The sequence below is a fragment of the Cyprinodon tularosa genome, unplaced genomic scaffold (genome assembly GCF_016077235.1).
Source record: "Cyprinodon tularosa strain WSP-4 unplaced genomic scaffold, ASM1607723v1 ctg353, whole genome shotgun sequence".
Taxonomy (NCBI): Eukaryota; Metazoa; Chordata; class Actinopteri; order Cyprinodontiformes; family Cyprinodontidae; genus Cyprinodon; species Cyprinodon tularosa.
In genome coordinates this window covers 718,723-740,454 of record NW_024039067.1, presented here as the reverse complement: position 1 = coordinate 740,454, position 21,732 = coordinate 718,723, and the positions used below count along the sequence as shown (strand labels likewise).

At 37.2% G+C, this 21,732-nt stretch overlaps 2 protein-coding genes across 2 annotated transcripts in view; both read right to left on the bottom strand.

The window, feature by feature from the left end:
* Positions 1–5,279: 5,279 nt before the first annotated feature.
* Positions 5,280–13,923, bottom strand: LOC119790054 (zinc finger protein 883-like). The gene is made up of 2 exons (XM_038295370.1): positions 13,737–13,923; positions 5,280–8,625 (listed from the first exon to the last, which is right to left on the bottom strand). The coding sequence occupies exon 2, from the start codon at positions 8,615–8,617 to the stop codon at positions 6,524–6,526; it is 2,094 nt and encodes a 697-aa protein (XP_038151298.1). The 5' UTR covers positions 8,618–8,625; positions 13,737–13,923; the 3' UTR covers positions 5,280–6,523.
* A 2,531-nt stretch (positions 13,924–16,454) lies between these two features.
* Positions 16,455–21,732, bottom strand: part of LOC119790020 — a 28,267-nt gene continuing 22,989 nt past the window's right edge. The window contains exon 4 of the mRNA XM_038295305.1: positions 16,455–20,546. Coding sequence (XP_038151233.1) covers positions 18,486–20,546 — 2,061 coding nt within the window. The 3' untranslated portion in view covers positions 16,455–18,485. The remainder of the gene's footprint in view (positions 20,547–21,732) is intronic.

The window sequence follows — 21,732 nt, the reverse complement described above, 5'->3', positions numbered from 1 at the left end:
AGTAGTAAGTGCTATTGAGGCAAGGTTTTCATTCAGGGGCCAATAGGGCAATAATTAGTCGACCTCTTCACCCTTCGGATAAACATGTCTCCAAAAAACCCAGGTTCTAGAATTACAAGCCCAGTAATAATGATGAAAATCAGGAAGGCCAAGGCCACCCTCAGCAGTAGGTTTCTGTAGGTGAGACTTAGAAATTCGAGGGTGTTTACCGGCCAAGATAAAAGGATTTATAATGGAATCTATCATCTTAAAAAAAAGAAGCAGTGAGATAAATGGGTATATTTTGAAAAAGATATGTCAATTTTGGGAGGACCACCATCTTAACATTAACACGACCAATCAAGGAAAGAGGGAGAAGCTTCCATCGATCCATCATAGATTTAACTGATAATCATGGATTTGACTGATAAACTTGTGATACCCATGAAGATCTCAAACGAGATCAAGACAATTATTCTTATTGCCATATTGCCAGACAGGACACTGAAAAAAAATAAATTGACAAACTGATCAGCAAGAACCTCCCAGGTGGAGATGGACATGATGTTGTGAAAGAATAGCAGAACAAAAAGGACCAATCAGAACAGTAGGTAATACTCAGAGATTCTGGTTTGTACATCTAACTGTAGTCAGGAGGTTCTGCAGGGTTCTGTTTTTGGACCCATTTCTTTCCTTTTTCTACCAGAGAAAATTAAACTGAATATTTGTTGTTAAATATTCAATAATCAAAGCAGTCAATGACCCAAAATGAGAGAAAGTTTTTGGAGGGAAATAGAATCCATCCTTTCATTCTTATTTCTGAATCACAAGTCTATATACACCAAATTAAAATAAATATTTGCTATTTTTTCCAAACTTGTAGACAAATATGGATGCACCTTCATTTCTTTGCTCCCTTACAATCACTAAAATACATTTTATTTTATTCCCAAATGGCAGAATGTTGAGAGCAATCCCTGTTTTTCTCCTTTGTTTGGTAGGTATTTGGTACCCTTGTCTTTATATTGTGACTTGGGTAAAATAGTTTTGATGATGTTTTCAGGCCGAAAAGTTGTTTTCTTTTTCCCTGTGGCAGATACAGACAGGCGTGCACCCCCTTTTAGAGAGCATATTAAATGTTTGCTGCATACATTGTTGTATTAAGATTTACAGCCAGTAGCCGTCACCCGCGCCGACGTGGTGGTCGAGACACAGGCAGATATCTGAGCTTGACTTTGATCTGCTGAAAGCCCAGGTCTTGCGTTAATACAATGTGATTCACAATAATGGCGTCGAAGCAAGAAAAAGGAGGAGAAGGTGAAACGGGAGGCGATTTTATGCCAAACAAGAGAAAGAAGCAATAATCTCTCTTGCATCTCTAGTCCAGCCAAACAGGAAGATTAGTAGAAACCAACTCCATCACTATATAGTGTCAATCTATGCACATCTATATGATTTACCCTCTTACCACCCAGCATTGCTAGACTTTAAACTTCTTTCCTATTTACTTAAATCCTATAAAATATTCATTAGGGAAGAAAACAGATTTGGGTGTTTTATTAGATCAAAATTTTGTCCACTTTAAACAACCAAATAATTTTGTTACTGGTTCTGTAAACATCAGGAGGGATGTGAATCATTACGGGTTTATCAATACTAATACTTTTAACATTATTCCTTATTGATTGGACATTTTATCAAGAGAGGAATATCGCAATTTACAGATAAAACACAAAATTTTGGTTTTAAATGGTTATTGAGTCAGACGTGTGGCGGGTAATGTTTGTTTTATTGAAAGGTTTTTATCTTTTACTGTGTAAATGAGTTTGGCTGTCATTTAAGGACAGATTCTGATATATCTGCATTGTGGGGACTATAAATCTGATGCGTTACTGCTGTTAAAGCTCCTCAAAAATGTTATTAGCACCCAGAACAGCGGTTAGAGTTTTAGAAATATTTTCCAGGTTTTTTTTTTTTGTCAACTTTCACGGTTGCTGGAATTTGGCAGCGGGAATAATGGCTAACTAGTGGGGAGGAAACATGTGCATTCAAATGTAAGTTCCTGCATCTCTGTCTCACTGACAGAAAATCACAAGTTAGGAAAAAATTTAAAAAGACGTAATTAATCCCTCAACTGAAGGTCCTCTTTGAAATAGTTTGATTTGATCAGATACATGTAGATTTGTGTTAAATTAGGGGGAAAGGTTTGATTTCATATCGCCACAGAGCTACAGCAATGCACATGTGGCGTTACTGTGTTGCCATAGCAACGACTGCTTGAAACATGTAAATCTAAGTCAGACGACTAGTTGGTGACGATGTTCTTATTCACAAAAAGTCTCAGAATCATATTACTGTTTTATGTTACTGTTATGTAATACTAACATGAATTTGACAGGGGGGATCCATATTTTCTATCAACATACAATCATTAGGGATTGCAAGATTAGAGCAAAAATATGTAACCTTTCTAATCTCCTCAAAAATAATAGAAATACATTTATAAATCAGAGATGACAAAAATCAAATAATGATTATCTGAGGACCTGATTTTTTAAAAACATTTTTATTTTATTTTTACAGCAGGTAACTGAGGATTTGGATCATCTGTTTTTAACAATTGATGAAGAACAATCCATATAAAATATAAGGTTTTCATTTTTTTAAACTAATCATAAATGTGTTTACTCTGGCATTAATAAAGTGTTTCTAATAGCCTTACATTTATACAAGAGGTTGTGTTTTTTTTTAAATGAGCCCAAATTTCATTCATTGAAAGAACAAGTTAATACAGTTTTATGCATTTATGATTAATCTAATCTAAGAATACATATAAGCTGAACTTTTTTATACAGTTTTGTTTTTGACTGACTGCTCCTTTTCAATGTTTTTAAGTTATGCTCTTTTTGTTGTGCTCCATACATTGATCTTTTTTTAATATGTTTTTATTTATGGTACTTTCATAACAGATATAATCTTATACGTACTGCTTAAATGAAAAAAACAAACACTGTATTTACCAGCAGATCTCCTCCATCTACATCAAACTGTCATTTGTGTCTTTACTGTTTATCTCAGCTCATTTATAAACGTTGTTTTTTTCCTGATTGAATAAAGATCAAAATAGCTCTGCTGAATGTTTCTCCATTAGATGAGAAATAATCGGGCTGGAAACAGACAGTTTGATCATTGATCAAACCTACCTGAGCTAAAGGAGTCTCCTTCGGACTCACAGCACTATGAAGGTAGATTTGTTTCTTTATCATTCAATTAAAAAAAGGTTGCTTCAATCAAAAACTATATTTTCAATAAAAAAAACTTAGCTTCAATGAACAAAAAACTTCTCAATCAAAGAAAAAGGCATTTGAATGCAAAAATATATTTGAGATTCAAAAAATACATTTGAACACTACTACTCATTGATAGAAGTCCAGTCTTTTTTGTTTAAAGCATTTTTTTTAATTGAAGTAACATTGTTTTTTGATTGGACCATATAATGGGTAGGACATTTGTGTCTTTATTCTTCAATCAAAAAAGAAGTTTCTTCAAACAAACAAACAAACAAACAAACAAACAAAAGAATCAATAAAAAAGTAACTTTAATTAAAAGATAAGCGTTTTCAATAATAGAAAATGGTTTTTGAATGCAAAAAAATATATTTGAGACTCAAAAAAATGCATTTGAACACTTTTTTTTATTGTTGAAAATGTTGTCTTTGGTTGAAGTAATCTATTTAGCGTTTGGGCCATACATGGGTAGGACATTTGTGTCTTAATCATTCAATTCCCAAAAAGTTGTTTCAATCAAAAAACTGTGCAAATGCAAATGCCAAAAAAAAAGAAAACTACCCCATGAATAAAAAAGGATGGAAGAAAATGTGTTTTGCATTGTTGTTTTTTTTTTTTTGTAGTGAAAAAAATTTTGAAGTTCAAATTTTTTTGATTGAAAATTTTTGACACAAACATTCCACAGTGGGCGGCTGCTTCTCTATTTCTATTTTTTTCTTTAATTGATTTTTTTTTTTTTTTTTTTTGCAAACAACTTTTTGGGAATTGAATGATTAAGACACAAATGTCCTACCCATGTATAGCCCAAACACAAAATAGATTACTTCAACCAAAGAACAACAATAAAAAAAAGTCTCAAATATTTTATTTGCATTCAAAAACTATTTTCTATGATTGAGACCTTTATCTTTTCATTGAAGTTACTTTTTTATTGAATCTGTTGTTTGTTTGAAGCAACTTTTTTTTTGATTGAATAATAAAAACACATATGTCCTACCCATTACATGGTCCAATCAAAAAACAATGTTACTTTAATTAAAAAAGTTGATTAAACAAAAAAGACTGGACTTCTTCAACGACTAGAAGAACTGCTTTCATAAGGTTTGAGATGCAACAAATGTAAAGGGAAAACTTTTCTTCTGCTGTTTTTATGAATCTTTTTCTATGAAGATGCCCAACTTTATTGTTCACTGTAGATCTACATTACGATGGATTACATCCCACAGAGGAGAGTATAATCTAGAACTCTAAATATGAAAGATGGTTATAAACATCTCAGCATATGAAGCCTCTAAGCTGAAAAATCTATCGTGATGAAAGGTATCAGTTTGTATCAAAATAATAAGTCGAATAAGAGACTAATTTCATTATGATAATTGGAACAGTGAGGCTCCATGAATTTAGCAGAGAAATAAGATCAAAAAAGGAGAAAATACTATAAAAAGTCAGACTGAGGGAGATGATTAAAGACCATCGAGTAAAGGTTTAAAGGACTCCAACCAATAAACCAGCAGCTTCATTAAGAGTCAGATTACTGTCGATGGAAGATTTATTTATCCTCTCTTCAAAAATAGGAAAACACAAAGAAGAGTTTGTGAATAAAAGGATGACATTTTCTTATGTTTAATAGATTTATATCATTAAAATCAAGCAAATAGAGAATAAAGCGTTATTCCCAGAGAAAATTGTCATTATGTTGGAGGCTGATGCTGGAGCTCTAAAGTTACCTGGTTTGGTCTCATCTTTCCTCGTTTCTCTTCATAATAATCTTCAGTCCATCTGATCGTTTATTTCTCATTTCAAGTCTCCAACTTAACTCTATAATCTGATTTAAGGATCTTAATTCTTGTGTACTGAACACATTTTGCTGCAAGAACAAATAATTCCCCTTGAATAGACTTTAAAATAGTTTTGTTAGTCTATAAATCTCTGAATGGCTTAGCACCTTTTTATTTTCTTTAGTCCAACTGTTTTTAATGTTCTTTTTTTTTCTGCATTTTTTATTTCCTACTTGCTTTGATTCTGTTTTATTTTCCTATATTTTAATCATGTAAAGCACTTTGAATTGTCTTTGTACTGAATTGGTCTATACAAATAAATTTGCCTTGCCTTGTATTAAGTGTTGGACTAACATATACCTTCTATTAGTTTTGCCTGCTGTTCTCCTGACCCCATCGGTCACCCTGAGAAAACTCACACAGAAACAAGTCTCTTGTCCGCTTTTAAATTCATGTCCGGAATAAAATACAAAGCAGAAAAGTTTCATCCAATAAACTGTGAATTTTGTTAGTTTAATAGTTTCATGTCATCAAAGTAAAACAAAAACAAAGAATAGACATTTTAACCAACTTATGACCATTTTATACATCCTGGCACAATTTTGTTTCTTTAACATTAAAAATAAATTATGTTACATGTTACAAAATAAATATGAACAAATACTAAATGCTTGATGGATTGTAGACACATCTTCTTTTGAGTGAGTAGAGAATAAAAACCCAACAACCAGCAGACCAGAAGGAATTCCTTAAAATTGGTTTGGAAAAATCCGACTTACACGTTAAATTCTGACTCACCTCAGATCCAACTGGGATAACAGTAACTTTAGAACTGAAAGTATTCAGATCCATGTACATTTCTACAGCTGAAAACATGAAATAAGAGGTGTGGATGTTCATACAGATGGACGTCTAACCGCTGCAGCGGCTGTGGGTCTTCCTAAAGCAGCAGAGAAAACTCTGGGTAACCTGAGCCAGTTGTCTACAGCTCTTAGTGGTCTAAAATGTTGGATGGTTTAATAAGCATCCAGTTTGTTTTTCAGCCAGGAGAAAAACTTTCACCCACAGATTCCTCTACTGGCGGTGGCTAAATGTAGTGAGTGAATGAAACATTTACCATCCCTCAGTGAAGACTAAGTGTGAGCTCCACTCCCAGCTGTCCCCACTTCCTGCCTTCAATTCAGACATTAACATGTGAACATGTGTTTTACTCTGTTTGGCCGACAACTTAGAAACTATAGGAGCTGCTGCATGTATAAAAGTGCCGTATCGTCAGCATTGTCCCAAAAAAAGGCATGATAATTATTTACATCACTGTGAGGGGGTGGACTTAGTTTGATGAGGTATTGCTCTGAATTTCTGCCTTATAAACTAACCTGAGGTACAATGAAGCTTCCGATTACTTTCATTTCTTCTGACAAGTCAAATTACTGATGCCTCTTAAAGATTTATCTCAGAAATCACATAAAAATGGCTTCTCATCGATGCCTTTTATAGTGACGTAAAAGACTAGCTCTCGTTCTTAAATATTTCCCACAGGAATCACAACGGTAAGGCTTCTCTCCTGTGTGAGTTCTTCTGTGACATGTCAAATTACGATGCTCTTTGAAAGATTTATCGCATAAATCACAGGAATAAGGTGTCTCACCAGTGTGAGTTCTGTAGTGACGCAACAGATTAGCCCTCGTCCTGAAAAATTTATCACATGAATCACAAGGATAAGGTCTCTCACCAGTGTGAGTTCTAAGGTGACAAGTTAAATCATGTTTTTGTCGAAAAGATTTTTTACAAAACTTACAAGAAAAAGGTTTTTTGTCTGTGTGAGTCTGAAAGTGACAAGTTAAATCATTCCTTCTTGTAAAAGATTTTTCACACAACTTGCAGGTATACAGCCTCTTATCCTTGTGAGTTCTCTTGTGACATGCTAAATTACCCCCATCTCTAAAACATTTGTCACACTTATGGCAAGAATAAGGCTTCTCACCTGTGTGAGTTCTAAGGTGGGAAGTCAAATGTTGTCTTTGTCGAAAAGACTTCTCACATAAATCGCAACAATAAGGCTTCTCACCTGTGTGAGTTCTGTAGTGACTAGCCAAATGACTGCTGCGCCCAAAGGATTTATCACACAAATCGCAAGAAAAAGGCTTCTCACCTGTGTGAATTCTGGAGTGACATAACAGATTCGCCCTCGTCCTGAAAGATTTCTCGCATACATCACAAGGATAAGGCTTTTTAGCTGTGTGAGTTTGAAGGTGACGAGTCAAAGTACAACGTTGAATGAAGGACTTCTGGCATAATTTACAGGAATATAGCCCTTCACCTTTGTGACTTTGTCTATGACTGACCAAATCTCCGCTGTCCCTAAAAGTTTCACCACATATATCACATGGATACAGCTTTCCACCTGTATGAGCTCTTTTGTGTTTATCTAAACGACCTGTGTTTTTAAAATGTTTACTACAAACTGCAGAAGCAAATAATATCTCCCCTGTGTGGCTGCTAGTGTGAGCATCCAAGTGCGTACTGGTCCTGAACCATTCACCACATATTTTACACGAAGCTGAAGCTCCTTTATGTCTTTTTACTCTAGAACTGTCCACAGTGTCTGTGTGCTTCCTCAGGTCCTGATGTCTCTTCTCTGGCTGAAGGTCTTCAAAAGGAGATGTTCCATAGTCTTTCTGGTTCCCTCTTTGTTGATGTTGGTTCTCTGCTTCAGGGGAGTTTGCAGAGAAGACCTGGTTCTGGTTTGGTTCTGGTTCATGGGTGTCTGTGTGTTCTTCAGTAGGGTTCAAGATTAAAACGTCAGCTTCCTGTTTCACTACAAGACAATGCTTATCCTGACCTCTGCAGAGATTTTCATATTCCTCCTCGATCTTCACAGGTTCTGGTTCCTCTTCAATCTTCACAGGTTCTGGTTCCTCTTCAATCTTCATGGATTCTGGTTCCTCTTCAATCTTCATGGATTCTGGTTCCTCTTCAATCTTCATGGATTCTGGTTCCTCTTCAATCTTCATGGATTCTGGTTCCTCTTCAATCTTCATGGATTCTGGTTCCTCTTCAATCTTCACAAGTTCTGGTTCCTCTTCAATCTTCACAGGCTCTGGTTCCTCTTCAATCTTCATGGATTCTGGTTCCTCTTCAATCTTCACAGGTTCTGGTTCCTCTTCGATCTTTACAAGTTCTGGTTCCTCTTCAATCTTCACAAGTTCTGGTTCCTCTTCAATCTTCACAGGTTTTGTTCCTTCTTTTTTTCCATATTCCAGTTCCTCCTTTATCTTTACAATCGGGTTCAATTCTGATGCATAATGGAGTCTTCCAGAAGTCTCCATAGAGCTGTTGGTCTCCTGCGTCACTTGGAGCTGCTCTTCATCCTGAAAGATCCACAGCTCAATATGTTCTGGTCCAAGTGGTTGATGTTCTGGTTCCTCCTTGAACTCAATCATCAAATGTGGATCTGGTTCCTTCGGTTCTTCTTTCATTTCTCTACTGTTTGGTATCCTATGGTCCGGAACCGACTTCCTTTCTTCAGTAACGGGGAGCCAGTCCTGAACTTCCAACATGGGATCAGACATGAAACCCGCTGGAATGAAGAACAGAACAATATTAATGCAGGGTGTGGGCAGAGTTCATGTTCTGCTATATTTAACCAACTAACCCTTAATTCTTATTAGTTGAATTTATTCTGCTTATAGGTCATTTTTGTTTCCTTTATAAAATATGCCCTTTTATAAATATTTCATTTAAAAAAAGTATTAAACATGCTTAATATTTAAAATACCGGTAACGACTAGAGGTGATGCTAGTGTGGGACTGGGGAGTTTATTTACACTGATTCTTCTTCTCTACAATTATAGCGTTTAATGCAGACTCTAATCTCTCTAATTATCTCTGCAGGCCTGTTTAATCCAAACAAGCACTAAAAACATTAAAACAACGGTGTAAACTGAAAACCAGCGACACTGAGGGGAACATGGAAGAAAGCTGGTGCAGTGGTTCGGGACCTCAGGCCTCGTGTACAAAGACAGGCCCACAAAAAAAACATTCATACTTACTCAACATAAACTTATGTAAAAATAACACTTGATGTAAAGCTCAAACTATTCATTAGTTTGAGCTTTTATGGTTAAATCCTAATGTTCAGTGTTTAAACTAAATCATATTTAGACTGTAAATGTAAGCAAATCATCCCTAAAAATCCTGGAAGCTGCTTCAGCTGGATATAAACTATAGATGTTCTCTGTTATGATCCATAATCACATGTGCATAAACAGCTGCATAACTGTGGAAAGACAGGAGCTTAGCTGGTGGGAGCGTTACAGAGGCAAGATCTAGGAGGAGGAGTTCAGAGACTCCATCCTGCTGTGGGGACATGATGGAGGATTATTAGCTGGTTCTGATATGCAGACTCACCCTCTAACTGTCCAACAAGCTTCTCGGAGAATTTATTTATTATTATTATTTATTATGTATACTGACTCCATACCATCACATGCTACCACAAATGTGAAAGCATCACAAACATTCAAAAGTGACCACAGCATCAGCCAGAAACAGAGGTACTACGAAGTGGGGTTTTTTTGTCACTACCTGCAGAAACACTGTTTTATTTATTGTGTCTTGCTGATGTGAAACTGATTTTCAATCAGTGTTGCTTCCTAAGTGGTCAGTTTGATTTGACAGAAGCTTGATTTAATTAAAGTTATACTGTATTGTTTGTGTGTTCCTTGTATTTTTTTCAGCAGTGTGCATTATATCAACCAAATTGCAGACATATATACAATGATAAAAGCTTCAGCCACACCGTTCAGCCCTGCTGGGAAGATCTCACATTATTTTCTGAAACAATTATATTAATAATTAACTCGTTGAAGCCTAAAATTGATGATGGGTCCAGGAACACCGATGTGTCGGTGCATGCATGAAGCCCACACTGCATGAGTGCACGTGTTGTTTCAAGAAAGTAATGTAACTGATACAGGAGTGGTTTCTAACTGAATGACTCATTAAACTGTGTTAAAAAAAACTTCTGTCAACATGATGCATCTGCTAAAATTATGTCTCTTTTTTTTGGTTTATTATTAAAATGGTCAAGAATATCAGAGCAGCCTAAAAGGAGTAGGAACGGTTCAGCCGTTGCATTTTAAATTTTGTTTTTTCTCGTTTTATGATCCTTTTCCACTCAGTTATCACTCAACTTATCTGATGTAAAGATAATTTCAAATTGACTCTGTTTATTTACTTTATTTATTCTTTTAAAAATATGATTCAAAATCCTAGTCCACAAGCATCCTCAGTCACATTTTCATGTTATATGTTTCCTTTATTTATAGGCTGCATCTAAAAATATCAAAGATATTTTCAACATAGATATGAATTAACACAAGATAACTTACAATAACTTAAATGTTATCAATGTACTAGGGCTTCAAATCCATTTAGTTCAGTTTAGTCTGTGAAATAAGCTGTCTGTAGTGTCTCTAAATGTCCAGCAGGTGTCAGTATTATGTGAGACAGAATCAACGCAGCATCAATACAGTTTGGTTTTAGGGTGACCAGACGTCCCCGATTTCCGGGGACTGTCCCCGTTTTGGACCACCTGTCCCCGGCTAAAGCTGTCCCCGGAAATGTCCCCGATTTTACCGAGGCGAAAAATGTTGCGTGTAGACTGTTATTACAGTAGAGCTGTTGCGCGCAAAAATAGGTATTACGGTAGCTGGTTGCGCTGCTGATAACATCAAGATAAGGAACAGAGCGCACCACAATAAGGGCGGTAATGATCCTTTTGGATGTCAGCTGCCATTAAAAGACAAAGAGGAAGAAGAGCGCATCACTTTTAAAACAGAAGAAGAAGAAGAAGTGGAAGTTCGTTTTTTACAACCTGTGGCAACTGATGGGGAGCTACGCTGAGTGATGGTAAGTGTGTTAATCAATTTATTTTATTCTGATCGGGCTGATCTTGTGATAAATGTTTGGTTTATGTCCAGGTTAAAACAGTAATAAAAAGTAAGACAAGACAACGAGTTGAGCATGAGTAAAAGACGCTGGGTTAAAATGTAGCAAAATGATTGAAAACTCCTTGTAAGGCGCTAATCTGGTACACTGGTTCTCCAGGGATCAACAAGGGTTTGTATAAAGATGTTTTAGAATGGATAGGTGACCTTTAGTTTATATTTCAGATAGTTATTATAAGTAGAGTTATTTCAATTTGTTTTGATGATTTATGGTTGTGATTTATGAGCATAGACTTCCAGTTTTTGGTGTGCTTTTTTACTGCTCAGTTTGGATATATATGAAAGTTCCTTGTGAAAAAATAGGAGTCAGTAACAGGAGAACTGAATAAGACAATATCTACATGATTTGAGAATGATGGAGATAACCACCTGTTTAATGTTCATTTATTATGTGGTTTTTGCTTGTAGCTCCTAATATTGTGGTAATTAGCATTTTTAGTATTTAGATGAGATATTAATAATAATAAGTTTTCATGTTGCACATCCTAATTTTTTTGGAGGTGATTTTGATTATATAATGTCTCTGTTTTAGAATAATGTAAGATTGATGCTGGAGGAGTGAGGAAGAAGATAGAAAGACAGAAAGGAGATTGAATGAGAGAGGAGGAAACTAGGAACTCTGATAGAAAAAACGGTTGACAAGAAGGGAGAAAAATTTACTTTGAGGAGTAAAGCAGAGAGCAGGAAACATAAGAGGAAGCCTTAATGCACAATACAGAAGCTGGGAACAGAAGGAAATTATATATGTATATGTTATTGCTGTTTATAAATATGGACTATTCTTGGATTATATACATTGTGTTGATGTTAAGCCTATTCTGCTGTTCAATGGTTAAACTTGTTTAAGACATTTAAAAAGGTTATTTTGCTTTTTACTTGCTATGTCTTCTCTTATATTATTTTACCATAATTACCAGGGTCACTGCCTCAGACCCTGTTCAGTTAATATTTCTGTTTCAAACATTTAAAATGTATAATATGTATTAATAAAGTTCAAGTGATAAAGCGTTGACATGATTTGAGTGATAAACTAACATATTGAGTGATGTAGTGTGCAAAGTATGCTGTGGAACACAGAGTGGCTGTATACTCAGGTTAGTAGGAAAAATGAACCTGCTACTTTGAGACACACAGGCCCCTGATGGGGAACCAACTACCAGTTTTAGTCCGTGAGGCAGACACCCTGTCTACTTTTAAGGCTAGGCTTAAAACTTTCCTTTTTGATAAAGCTTATAGTTAGAGTGGCTCAGGTTATCCTGAGCTATCTCTATAGTTATGCTGCTATAGGTTCAGACTTCTGGAGGACATAGGGACCCCCATTTCATCATTCTGCTTCATTCTCTCTCTGTTCTCCTATTCTGCAGAATCTGTTAGTTCAATCTCTAACCTTCTGCTCTCTCTGCTTTTCCTCAGAGTAGCTTTGCCTCGTCTGTTCCTGTTTAGCTGTGACTCCATCCTGGAAAGAAACATCAGCTGTGCTGCTTCTATCAACACCCTTGTTTATAGATGTTGGAGATCGGCCTGTTTTCCAGTGTAGCCCTGTTTCTCTGACCGTGACTAACTGGATGTGCTCTCTTCGTCCTCTGGCATGGGAGCTGGCTCGGAGCTCGTCTGCCTGGCTGTGTGTTTCCTGGACGGGGCCGCCTTTTACAGTTGCTTTTTGTATCTCTGCTTCTGTCTCCTTGAACCCCAGTCTGCCTCGGCAGATGGCCGCTCACACTGAGCCTGGTTCTGCTGGAGGTTTCTTCCTGTTAAAAGGGAGTTTTTCCTCTCCACTGTCGCTATAAGCATGCTTAGTGTGAGGGATTGTATTTGAGTCAATGAGTCGATGCAATCAACTGGTTTTCCTTAGATAGAAAAATTTGTATCGATTTGACTGTATGATCTGGTTGAACTGTAAAGTGCCTTGAGATGACATGTGTTGTGAATTTGGCGCTATATAAATAAAATGAATTGAATTGAATTGATCTGGCTAGGTGACAGTAAGAAACATATATGAACCTTTACCTGCAGGCTTGACTACTATTTGTTTTTTTATGTTAATGAAGAAAAAAAATATTTCTTATAGGTATGTACAGTAGATGTAAACAGAATAAGTATTTGTTGCACTTATTTGAAGAGGTGGGGAAACTCTGTCTCAACAGACAGCCACAGGCATAGAATAAATGTTTGTATTTACTTTTCTAAATTTCTTTCCCTCATGTCACTCTCCCCTTAGGAGGCGGCAGAGCTCATTGGGCCCCCAAAATTGGAAAGCCCTGCTAATGACCCTTGACCCCTCCGCTCCCACCCCCACCACTTTGCCCCAACCCAGAGACACAGTTCTAGTTTTCTACTAATAACACTATTCATGTTATTAATCTTAGGATATACTAAACGTTTGGAAAGGCACATTCCTGGCTTTTACACTTGATTTTTGTTGTTTAAATATTAATAAATATGTAAAAATATATGAAACCATTACTGTCCCCGTTTCCTAATTTCATCTCGATAAGATGTATTGATTTTTATCCACGAGCAAGAAATGTCCCCAGATTTGATTTCAGAAATCTGGTCACCTTATTTAAGATGCCTCATTAACCTTCTCTAACATTCAGATTAACTTTTGCTGTTTTCAAAGCTGCTCGTTATTCTATTGATTCCTGTTTTATTATGAAAAAAAAAACAGCCAGCAGTTTACCTGCAGGATCTTTGCTCTTCGGGTTTTCCAGCTGATGATCGATGATTATGAATATTTTATCCGCGGCTGTTAGTTTCTCTCTGATTTATTCTTTCAGATGATGAATAAAATATAACCTGTTGCTGCAAACAGAAACCGTTTTTTAAACAACAAAAAGAAGATAACGCTGCAAGCGAAGTTTACTTCCGGTGGTGGGTGTCTCAGAGATTCTAGTCTGATACAGTAGCGAGCCTTTAGTTCCGCCTCCAGCTGCAGTTTTTCTGTGTTTTGAAATTTTTTTAATCAAATGGTTTTCAAACCTCAATGAAATCAGTAAAATCTAAAATAGAACCTAATACGCCAACATTTTAGAGAGATGAATATGATTCAACTATTTGCCATCAGTTGCCTTTCATTTAACAAAATGTGGAGATTAAGTTTTTCTATTTAAATGGTAGCTCTTGAGGCAGTAAATATTTTAAATAAGATAAAAGTTTAAACATGATTGAGTAAGGCACTTCTCTACAGTCCTCAAATACAGCTGCATAAAAAAATATATCAGAGCACATCTATCAGGGTTGATCGTAGTGATTAAAGGGCTTTTTCAAGAATAATTAATTGTTTTCTTTTTCTAAGGATTTCAAACAGTAAACGAGTCGAATCAGGAAGAATGAGCTTTCAAATTTCTCACATTTGTAATTGAAATTATCAGAGAAAATATGACAATCAGTTGTCCAATAAACTTGAGTTCTAAATGTTTAATGGTTTCAAGTAATCGAAAATAGCATACATTATTAAATTATGTTTAAAACAATACATAAAACAGTTCACACCAGTGATCAAAGTAAAGCTTTATTAAAAACAAAATGTAAAGCAATGAAATAAATACAGCCTCAAATACTGCAGCAAAAATCAGAGAATAAATCAGAAAAGCAATCAAGAAAAGGAAAACCTTCAGGTATTGATTTAAACCGTTCAGGAGAAGTTTGCATATTTCTATTCAGAGGAAGACTGATCCACAGACTGGGATCCAGTACTGAGACGTACAATATCCCACTATGTCCCACTAGCTTCTCATTGGGTGTGTTTGATTTCAGTGGCTGCATTTTTCATGGACCTGGTCTACACAGACGGTCCTTCAAGGTCCGTAAAAAATAAGGAGGCCAGAAGAGTTTGGTTATAGATTCAGGTCCAGCCTTCGCCCGCATTCATCGCTGTATGGTCTGGTGCCTAGCAACTGTGTTAGTTGACACACAAAGCTGGCAAAGAATGGATACCAAACTTCTTACTACTGTTCTGGGTGCTAATAACATTTTTTGTGGAGCTTCAGCAGCAGTGTGAATATCAGATTTATATTCCCCACACTGCAGAGATATTAGAATCTGAGCTTAAATGACAGCCAAACACATTTGGACATGGGCAGATAAAAAGCTTTCAATAAACCAAACTTTACCCGCCACATATCTGACTCAATAGATTGATAGACTTTATTGATCTCACAGTGGAGAAATTCTCTTGTCACATTGACTCAATAGTCAACTAGAAGTTGCCAAAAGGAGGAAAAGGTGCATGAGGTATAAACAGTATGAGCAGTGCGTCCACATATACATATATATAACAGCTGAAGTCTCTTATTTAACAGGATTATTGCACAGGGTTATTGCAAAGGCTATTAAATGGGTATTTATATAAATAGGTATTTATATATAGTTATTGCACAGGGTATTAAATATAAAAACAGGTTATTGCACATTAGTTATGCAGTTATAATAAACCACATCTGATGGCAGCCGGGATGAAAGACATGTGATAGCTCTTCTTTTTATTAAACAGGGTGCATAAGTCTTTCACTAAAGAAGCTGCTCAGCTCCTCTACAGGGTGGAAGGTGTTGTCCATGATGGATTTAACCTTCGACATCTTTGAAATATTTAGCAAATGTTTGATATTATGTCACCCAGCTCCCCAGAGCTACAGCCAAACACATGGGGTGTCAGAGTTGACTACGACTCCTTTACCATTGGATGGAAGAAGCTGTCCAATTCTTGTTTATACCCCACAACCTTCAATCAAGGCACCTTCCACAGCTGCTAGTGAGACTTCAATGGAAGTGATACTTGATAGTTAGCTAAACATGTTAAATTGGTGACCTGTTATGTTATTATTGTCTTGTTGCTGCATTTATTTTGTCAGGGAAAACTAATCCTGAGTTAGTTAAAAATCAGGGAATTCTGAAATAATGTCAGACTGTGGAAACCCTGAATAAAATAACTATGTATAATGATTCTCTAGAAAAGTCACATTGTATTAATAGTGTTATCTTGTATAAACATACCGTGACTCTAAAATAAAAGTTATTCATTTGTGACATTGACTTCTGTCTTGTGATTTATCTTAAGTTTTTAACCTGTCAAGTTTTTTTTTAGATTTTTAACATTACAATTTATATTTTTCCAAGCACACAACAGTTTAAAGCAAAGTTTAGTTTGAAAAGAATGTGCAGGAAGGATTGAAAAGCATGTTAACACGGTAATGTAGGCTTGAGTTCATTATCTGACGCATGCAGATACACACCAGGAACCTGGAAACTTAAAAAATACTGAATTACAAAAAACATTTAAAAAACAAACATGTTTCATTGATATATATACAAAAATTAATATTAGGAACTATATTTATCAAACATTATACTGGGCAAGTAAAAATAGTTTCTAGGCAAATGAAATGTGAAAGTCAAAAATCCTTAACGTCAACCCCTGGATGGGGTATTCAAATTCAGCAGCTGCGTCCACTGAAGGCCAGATTTGTCAGCCAATTACATCATAGCGCAGCGCTGGACTGTTCATATTAGAAGACTACTAGTTATGCAGCTGACAAATGCAGCGTTCTTTTTGCCAGTTTTGAAGGACAGGTCGGCTGTATCCTCTATAGCTTTGATTATCACCTGAATCATTGCACGGCCAAGCAAGCCGGCTGCTTCATGCTCAGAGGAAAAAGGAAAATGGTGCAAAACACTAGTGAAATTTGAAGGTGCAGTTTATTATAATACAAGTACATGAATAGTTCCGTCCAACATTAATGAAAGTCATTGTTTTAAATCTTTAGTAAGTCAAATATGTGGCAGGAAATGTTTGGTTTATTGAAAAGTTTTATCTGTCCCTGTGCAAATGGGTTTAGCTTACATTTAAGCACAGATTCCAATATCTCTGCAGTGTGGGGAGTATAAATCTTTACCAAGAACAGTAGTGAGTGTTCATCATTCAAGCCGGAGAAGGAATTTTATGCACTGGAGAATATGATCTACGTTAATTTGTGTGTTGACCCTCGGCAGGTTACAAAATAGATATAAACACAACTGAACAATACAGGATTCTGATCAGCATTTATTTTATAAATTATTACAGTTCAATGAATTTTTTTCAAAATTGTGATTTAAATGACTGCAGAAAGTCACCAAAACCTGTGGCTGCTGCACAATCCTCTGAGTGTCTCTGCCCTAGTCCCAGATTAGTGGAAAATTATGATGATGAACGTGAGATTTAATTTTGATCTTACGCTGCACTAACCCGCCTGCAGGTGCTTCAACGGCCATTTATAGTGTATTACCTGCACCTAAAGGGCTGGAATGGGACGGCAGCATCTGACTCATTAAATGTAATGTGACAAAACTCTAGTCCCTTTGCGATTGCAGATTTTATTTTTTCATATTGTGGTTAATATATTGTATATGCAATGAATTGCTTTGAGATCAAACAACAGAAGATAAAAGCTCTAATGAGTTTTTTGTGCTGCTGTCATATTTACACATCTATACTGTTAGATGGAAGCACAAGTAATCAAAGGCGTGAACATAGATCCATGCAGAGCTCTGACAGCTGCAGCAGATTTTTGCTCCTTCATCTATTTATAGTCTGAATGGAGCAGAAACGAGGCTGCAGCAGCCCTATGTCCTCCAGCAGCCCGAGGCTCCATCCACACAAAGATTAAATCACAAAGATATAGTTTTTTTAATCTGTGGATTTAAACAATGCAGGGTTTTGGAAGTGGATAAAATAATAATAAAAATCAGATGACTCTGCTTTCATGTTTCAGCCTGTTCATGAGAGCTGGATCATCTTTATAAATGCTCCAACTCTCTCTGTTGCTGCATGTTACCACTTTACCTCACATAACACTCTGCCCAGTGTTTGTGTCCCTGGTTTGGGTGTAATTCTGTGGCATTGTCACAATGCCACCAAAGGGCCCGGTGTTTGCACTACAGGGTCTTCATTGCAGATGATTTTTTCAGAGCCGTTGATAAAAATATTCCGCAGAAATAACATCTACAGACCTTTTACACATTTTGGAGACATTTCAACGAAAACAAATGCTCCATAGGAAGACCGTAGAGGCTCTTAGTGTCCATCTAAACCAGGAAGTTAGTGGCAGAGGCTTCCTTCTTGGACCAATTTGATGTGTTGGACGTTCTGAGCACCGACAGGCTGACCTACGCTGGCAGCACTCGAACATCTATATTTAGCAGAGGATCTTTGGATTTCACACATAACATGTTCAGCCAGCCTCCCCTGCAATGAGAGCCTATTCCTGGTAGATTCTCACCTGTAGCTCAGTTTAAGCAGTAGGTTATTCTTAAATCTTAGCACAGCCATACCGTTGAGTTCAAAGATGTGCAAAGATGTCCTGTTCAATGAGACATTGTTGAATGTTTAAATTATAATGGGTACAAGACTTTAATATTTAATTAAAGTAATATGAGGGCATATCACCCAGCCCTAATTATCATGCAGAGGTTTGCTCAATTTCACTGTCAGCAATTCAGACATTAACTGCTGTGCGAAAACACCTCGATTTTTTTTTTTTGAATTTATGCCTTTTGAACTAACTTGGACTACTTCCATGTGACTTCTTCTATGACGAGCCAAATTACTGCTGTGCCCAAACGATTTATCACACAAGTCACAAGAATAAGGCTTTCCACCTGCATGAGTCTGAAGGTGGCGAGTCAACTCACCGCTACGCATGAAAGTTTCCTCGCACAATTTACAGGGATACTGCCTCTGGTTTCTGTGAGTTCTCTTGTGACTAGCCAGGTTACTGCTGTCTCTAAAAGATTTTTCACACATGTTACAAGGATACGGTTTCTCCCCGGTGTGAGTTCTTCTGTGACTGGCCAGATTACTGAGGTCTCTAAACGATTTATCGCACATATCACAAGAGTATGGCTTCTCCCCGGTGTGAGTTCTACCATGACGAGTCAAATCGTGACTTTTTCGAAAAGACTTATTACAAACCTCACAAGAGTAAGGCTTCTCGCCCAAGTGGGTTTTTCTGTGACTCGCCAAGTTACTGCTGTATCTGTAGGATTTATCACATAAGTCACAGCTGTAGGGCTTCTCACCGGTGTGAGTCCGGAGGTGAGACGTCAATGTCTGACTGTGTCGAAAAGATTTCTCACACAACTGGCAGGAGTACGGCTTCTCCCCTGTGTGAGTTCTTCTGTGGCACGCCAAATTACTGAGGTCCTTAAAAGACTTATTGCACAAATCACAAGAATACGTCTTTTCACCGGTGTGAGTTTTAAGGTGATGGGTCAAATTGAGGCTTTGTTGAAAAGATTTAGCACAAAATGTACAGGAATAAGGTTTCTCATCTGCGTGAACTTCAAGATGACGAGTCAACGTAGCACGCTGCACAAAGGACTTGTTGCATAAGTCACAGGTATATGGCCTCTCACCTTTGTGAGTTTTCTTGTGGCGTGCCAAATCCCCCCGACCTCTAAACGATTCATCACACCAATCACAGAGAAAAACCTTGTGACCTGCGTGAGTTTTAAGGTGAACAGTCAAATGCTGTTTTTGACGAAAAGATTTACCGCACCGCTCACAACTGAAAGGCTTCTCACCAGTGTGAGTCCGATAGTGACGCACCAGAAGAGCCCTGCTTCTAAAAGATTTATCACACAAGTCACAAGAATAAGGTTTTTTTCTGTGTTTGTTTGGAGGAGCTGGAAGGATTAAAGGCATACAGAACCCTGCAGACGGACACGGCTGAACGGCCAAATCAGTACTCCCTTTGAACAGCTCCTCAGCCTCCTGCTTCAACTCAAACTGGTCGTCATCATCATTTTCCTCTTTAACCTTCACAGGTTCTCCTTCCTCCTTTATCTGCCATGGTTCTGGTCCACCGTAAGCAGGAGTCACCATGAAGCTGTCAGTCTCCTTCTTCACCAGAATCTGATCATCATCCTGATCGCTGCAGAGATGCTCCTCGTCCTCATCAATCATCACAGCTCCTGGTTCCTTTTTAATCGTCTCAGGTTCCAGTTGTTCTTCTTTAAGTTTCTCCTTCATTCCCATCATCGGATCCAGTTCTGATATATTATGCAGTACGTCCTGATGAGCTGGAACCACCTTAGAGATGCTGGTCTCCTGCTTCACCGATAGCTGACCTTCATCCTGAAGGATAAAAAGTTGAATCGGTTCCGGTTCCCCCTGTTCCTCTTTGATCCTTACAGGTTCCGTTTCTTCTTTTATCTCTCGGATCTGCAGTTCTGGACCATTGGGGAATGTTTCCCGGTGAACTAGCCCATTCTGCTTCATTAGAAGCTGGCCTTCATCTTGAAGGACCCACAGATCAACATATTCTGGTCCAGCTGGTCGAGGTTCTGGTTCCTCTTTTAGCAAAGTCGTATGCTGTGGTTCTGGTTCCTCCTGTTCTTTTAGTCCTGTAGCTCCTGGTATATTCCGGTCAGGAATGGAGTTCCTGTCTTCAGGTATGAGAAGATGGCCCCTGAGAACCTCCCAGGTGGTGACAGACATGTTTCTGCTGAGGGCCTGAGGCAGAGAAGAACAGGAGAACATTAAAGTCAAGAATGGATAAGTAATGTTCTAGCTCCACTTGATTAACCAGGAGAGTCGGTGTGCATCACAAACAGGTCAGAAATCAGGTTCATACAGATAATTCTTGTGTTCAAACTTGATTATTTCTGAAGATGTTTTAATATCCAATCCAGAGGTCATAATAGATGTGACGTAACTTTTATGTTTTTCTCCTGGTAAGGTAAAAAACTTCAAACTATTTTGTTTTGATTTGAAACCAACAAAGAAGGTTTTTATTTTTCTTTAATTCAACCAAAAAAAGTAAAGATATTTTTCCCCTAAATGAAAACTGATTGAACAGGTAATGAGCTTTAAATGTGTTTTTATATAATTTCATGGGCCCAGTTGTCTGACCCCGGAAACGTCAAGGGCCATGAAAACTAAAGGGGGAGGGGACATTTTTCTACACTCACAAACTTTTCATTTTATTCCGTGGAAATAAAGGGATAACTTTATCAACAATTAATGACAAATCCTGTAAAGACTGGAATCTGCCTTCGGTCCTTTTCTCAGGTCGTCCTGAGCATAAATCTACCCACTAACACGAGCAGCAATCTTCTCCGTCGTCATCTTCCTCTCCTTTGCAGCTGTAGGGCTCTTTCTCCATCTTTTAAACAAATTCAACTGTGTTTTTTTATTTCAGCAATAAAATTGGTACTTCCTGTTGCCTGATGTCATGGTGACTCGTTGCTCCACTGATGATGGCTCTTCCTACATATCATGCATGTGCTCAACTGTGAGTGGCCTACTTAGAATGGACTAAACTAATTCAGTTTTTATTAAACTGAAAACTCACAGTTCAGGACAGAAAACAGATAAAATAGTGATCGTCTTTGAGCCTCATAGAACAAAACGGGGACAGTAGAAAGTGCAGCTCATATCTCTCCTCTCTTTATGAAAAAAAAAATGACAGAAGAAAAAATAAAACACATTTAAAGTTCCATAATGTGCTTAGGGCAGCAGAAGCAGTGGCTTTACATGCAAAGTCTATGGTTGACGTGCATCAAGGAGTAACCGAAGGTTCTGCAGCGGATTTAGACCGGCAGGAGCAGCGCATCATTAGCTTGTGAGCATCTGAGATGCATCACGAGCTTCACAAGCAGTAGATGCTGGAGTTGGAAAAACATTTTTGCTGCTTTAT

Bases quoted from the DNA above. Each gene is read 5' to 3' on its own strand.
- LOC119790054 (XM_038295370.1), bottom strand. From the start codon at position 8,617: ATGTCTGATCCCATGTTGGAAGTTCAGGACTGGCTCCCCGTTACTGAA.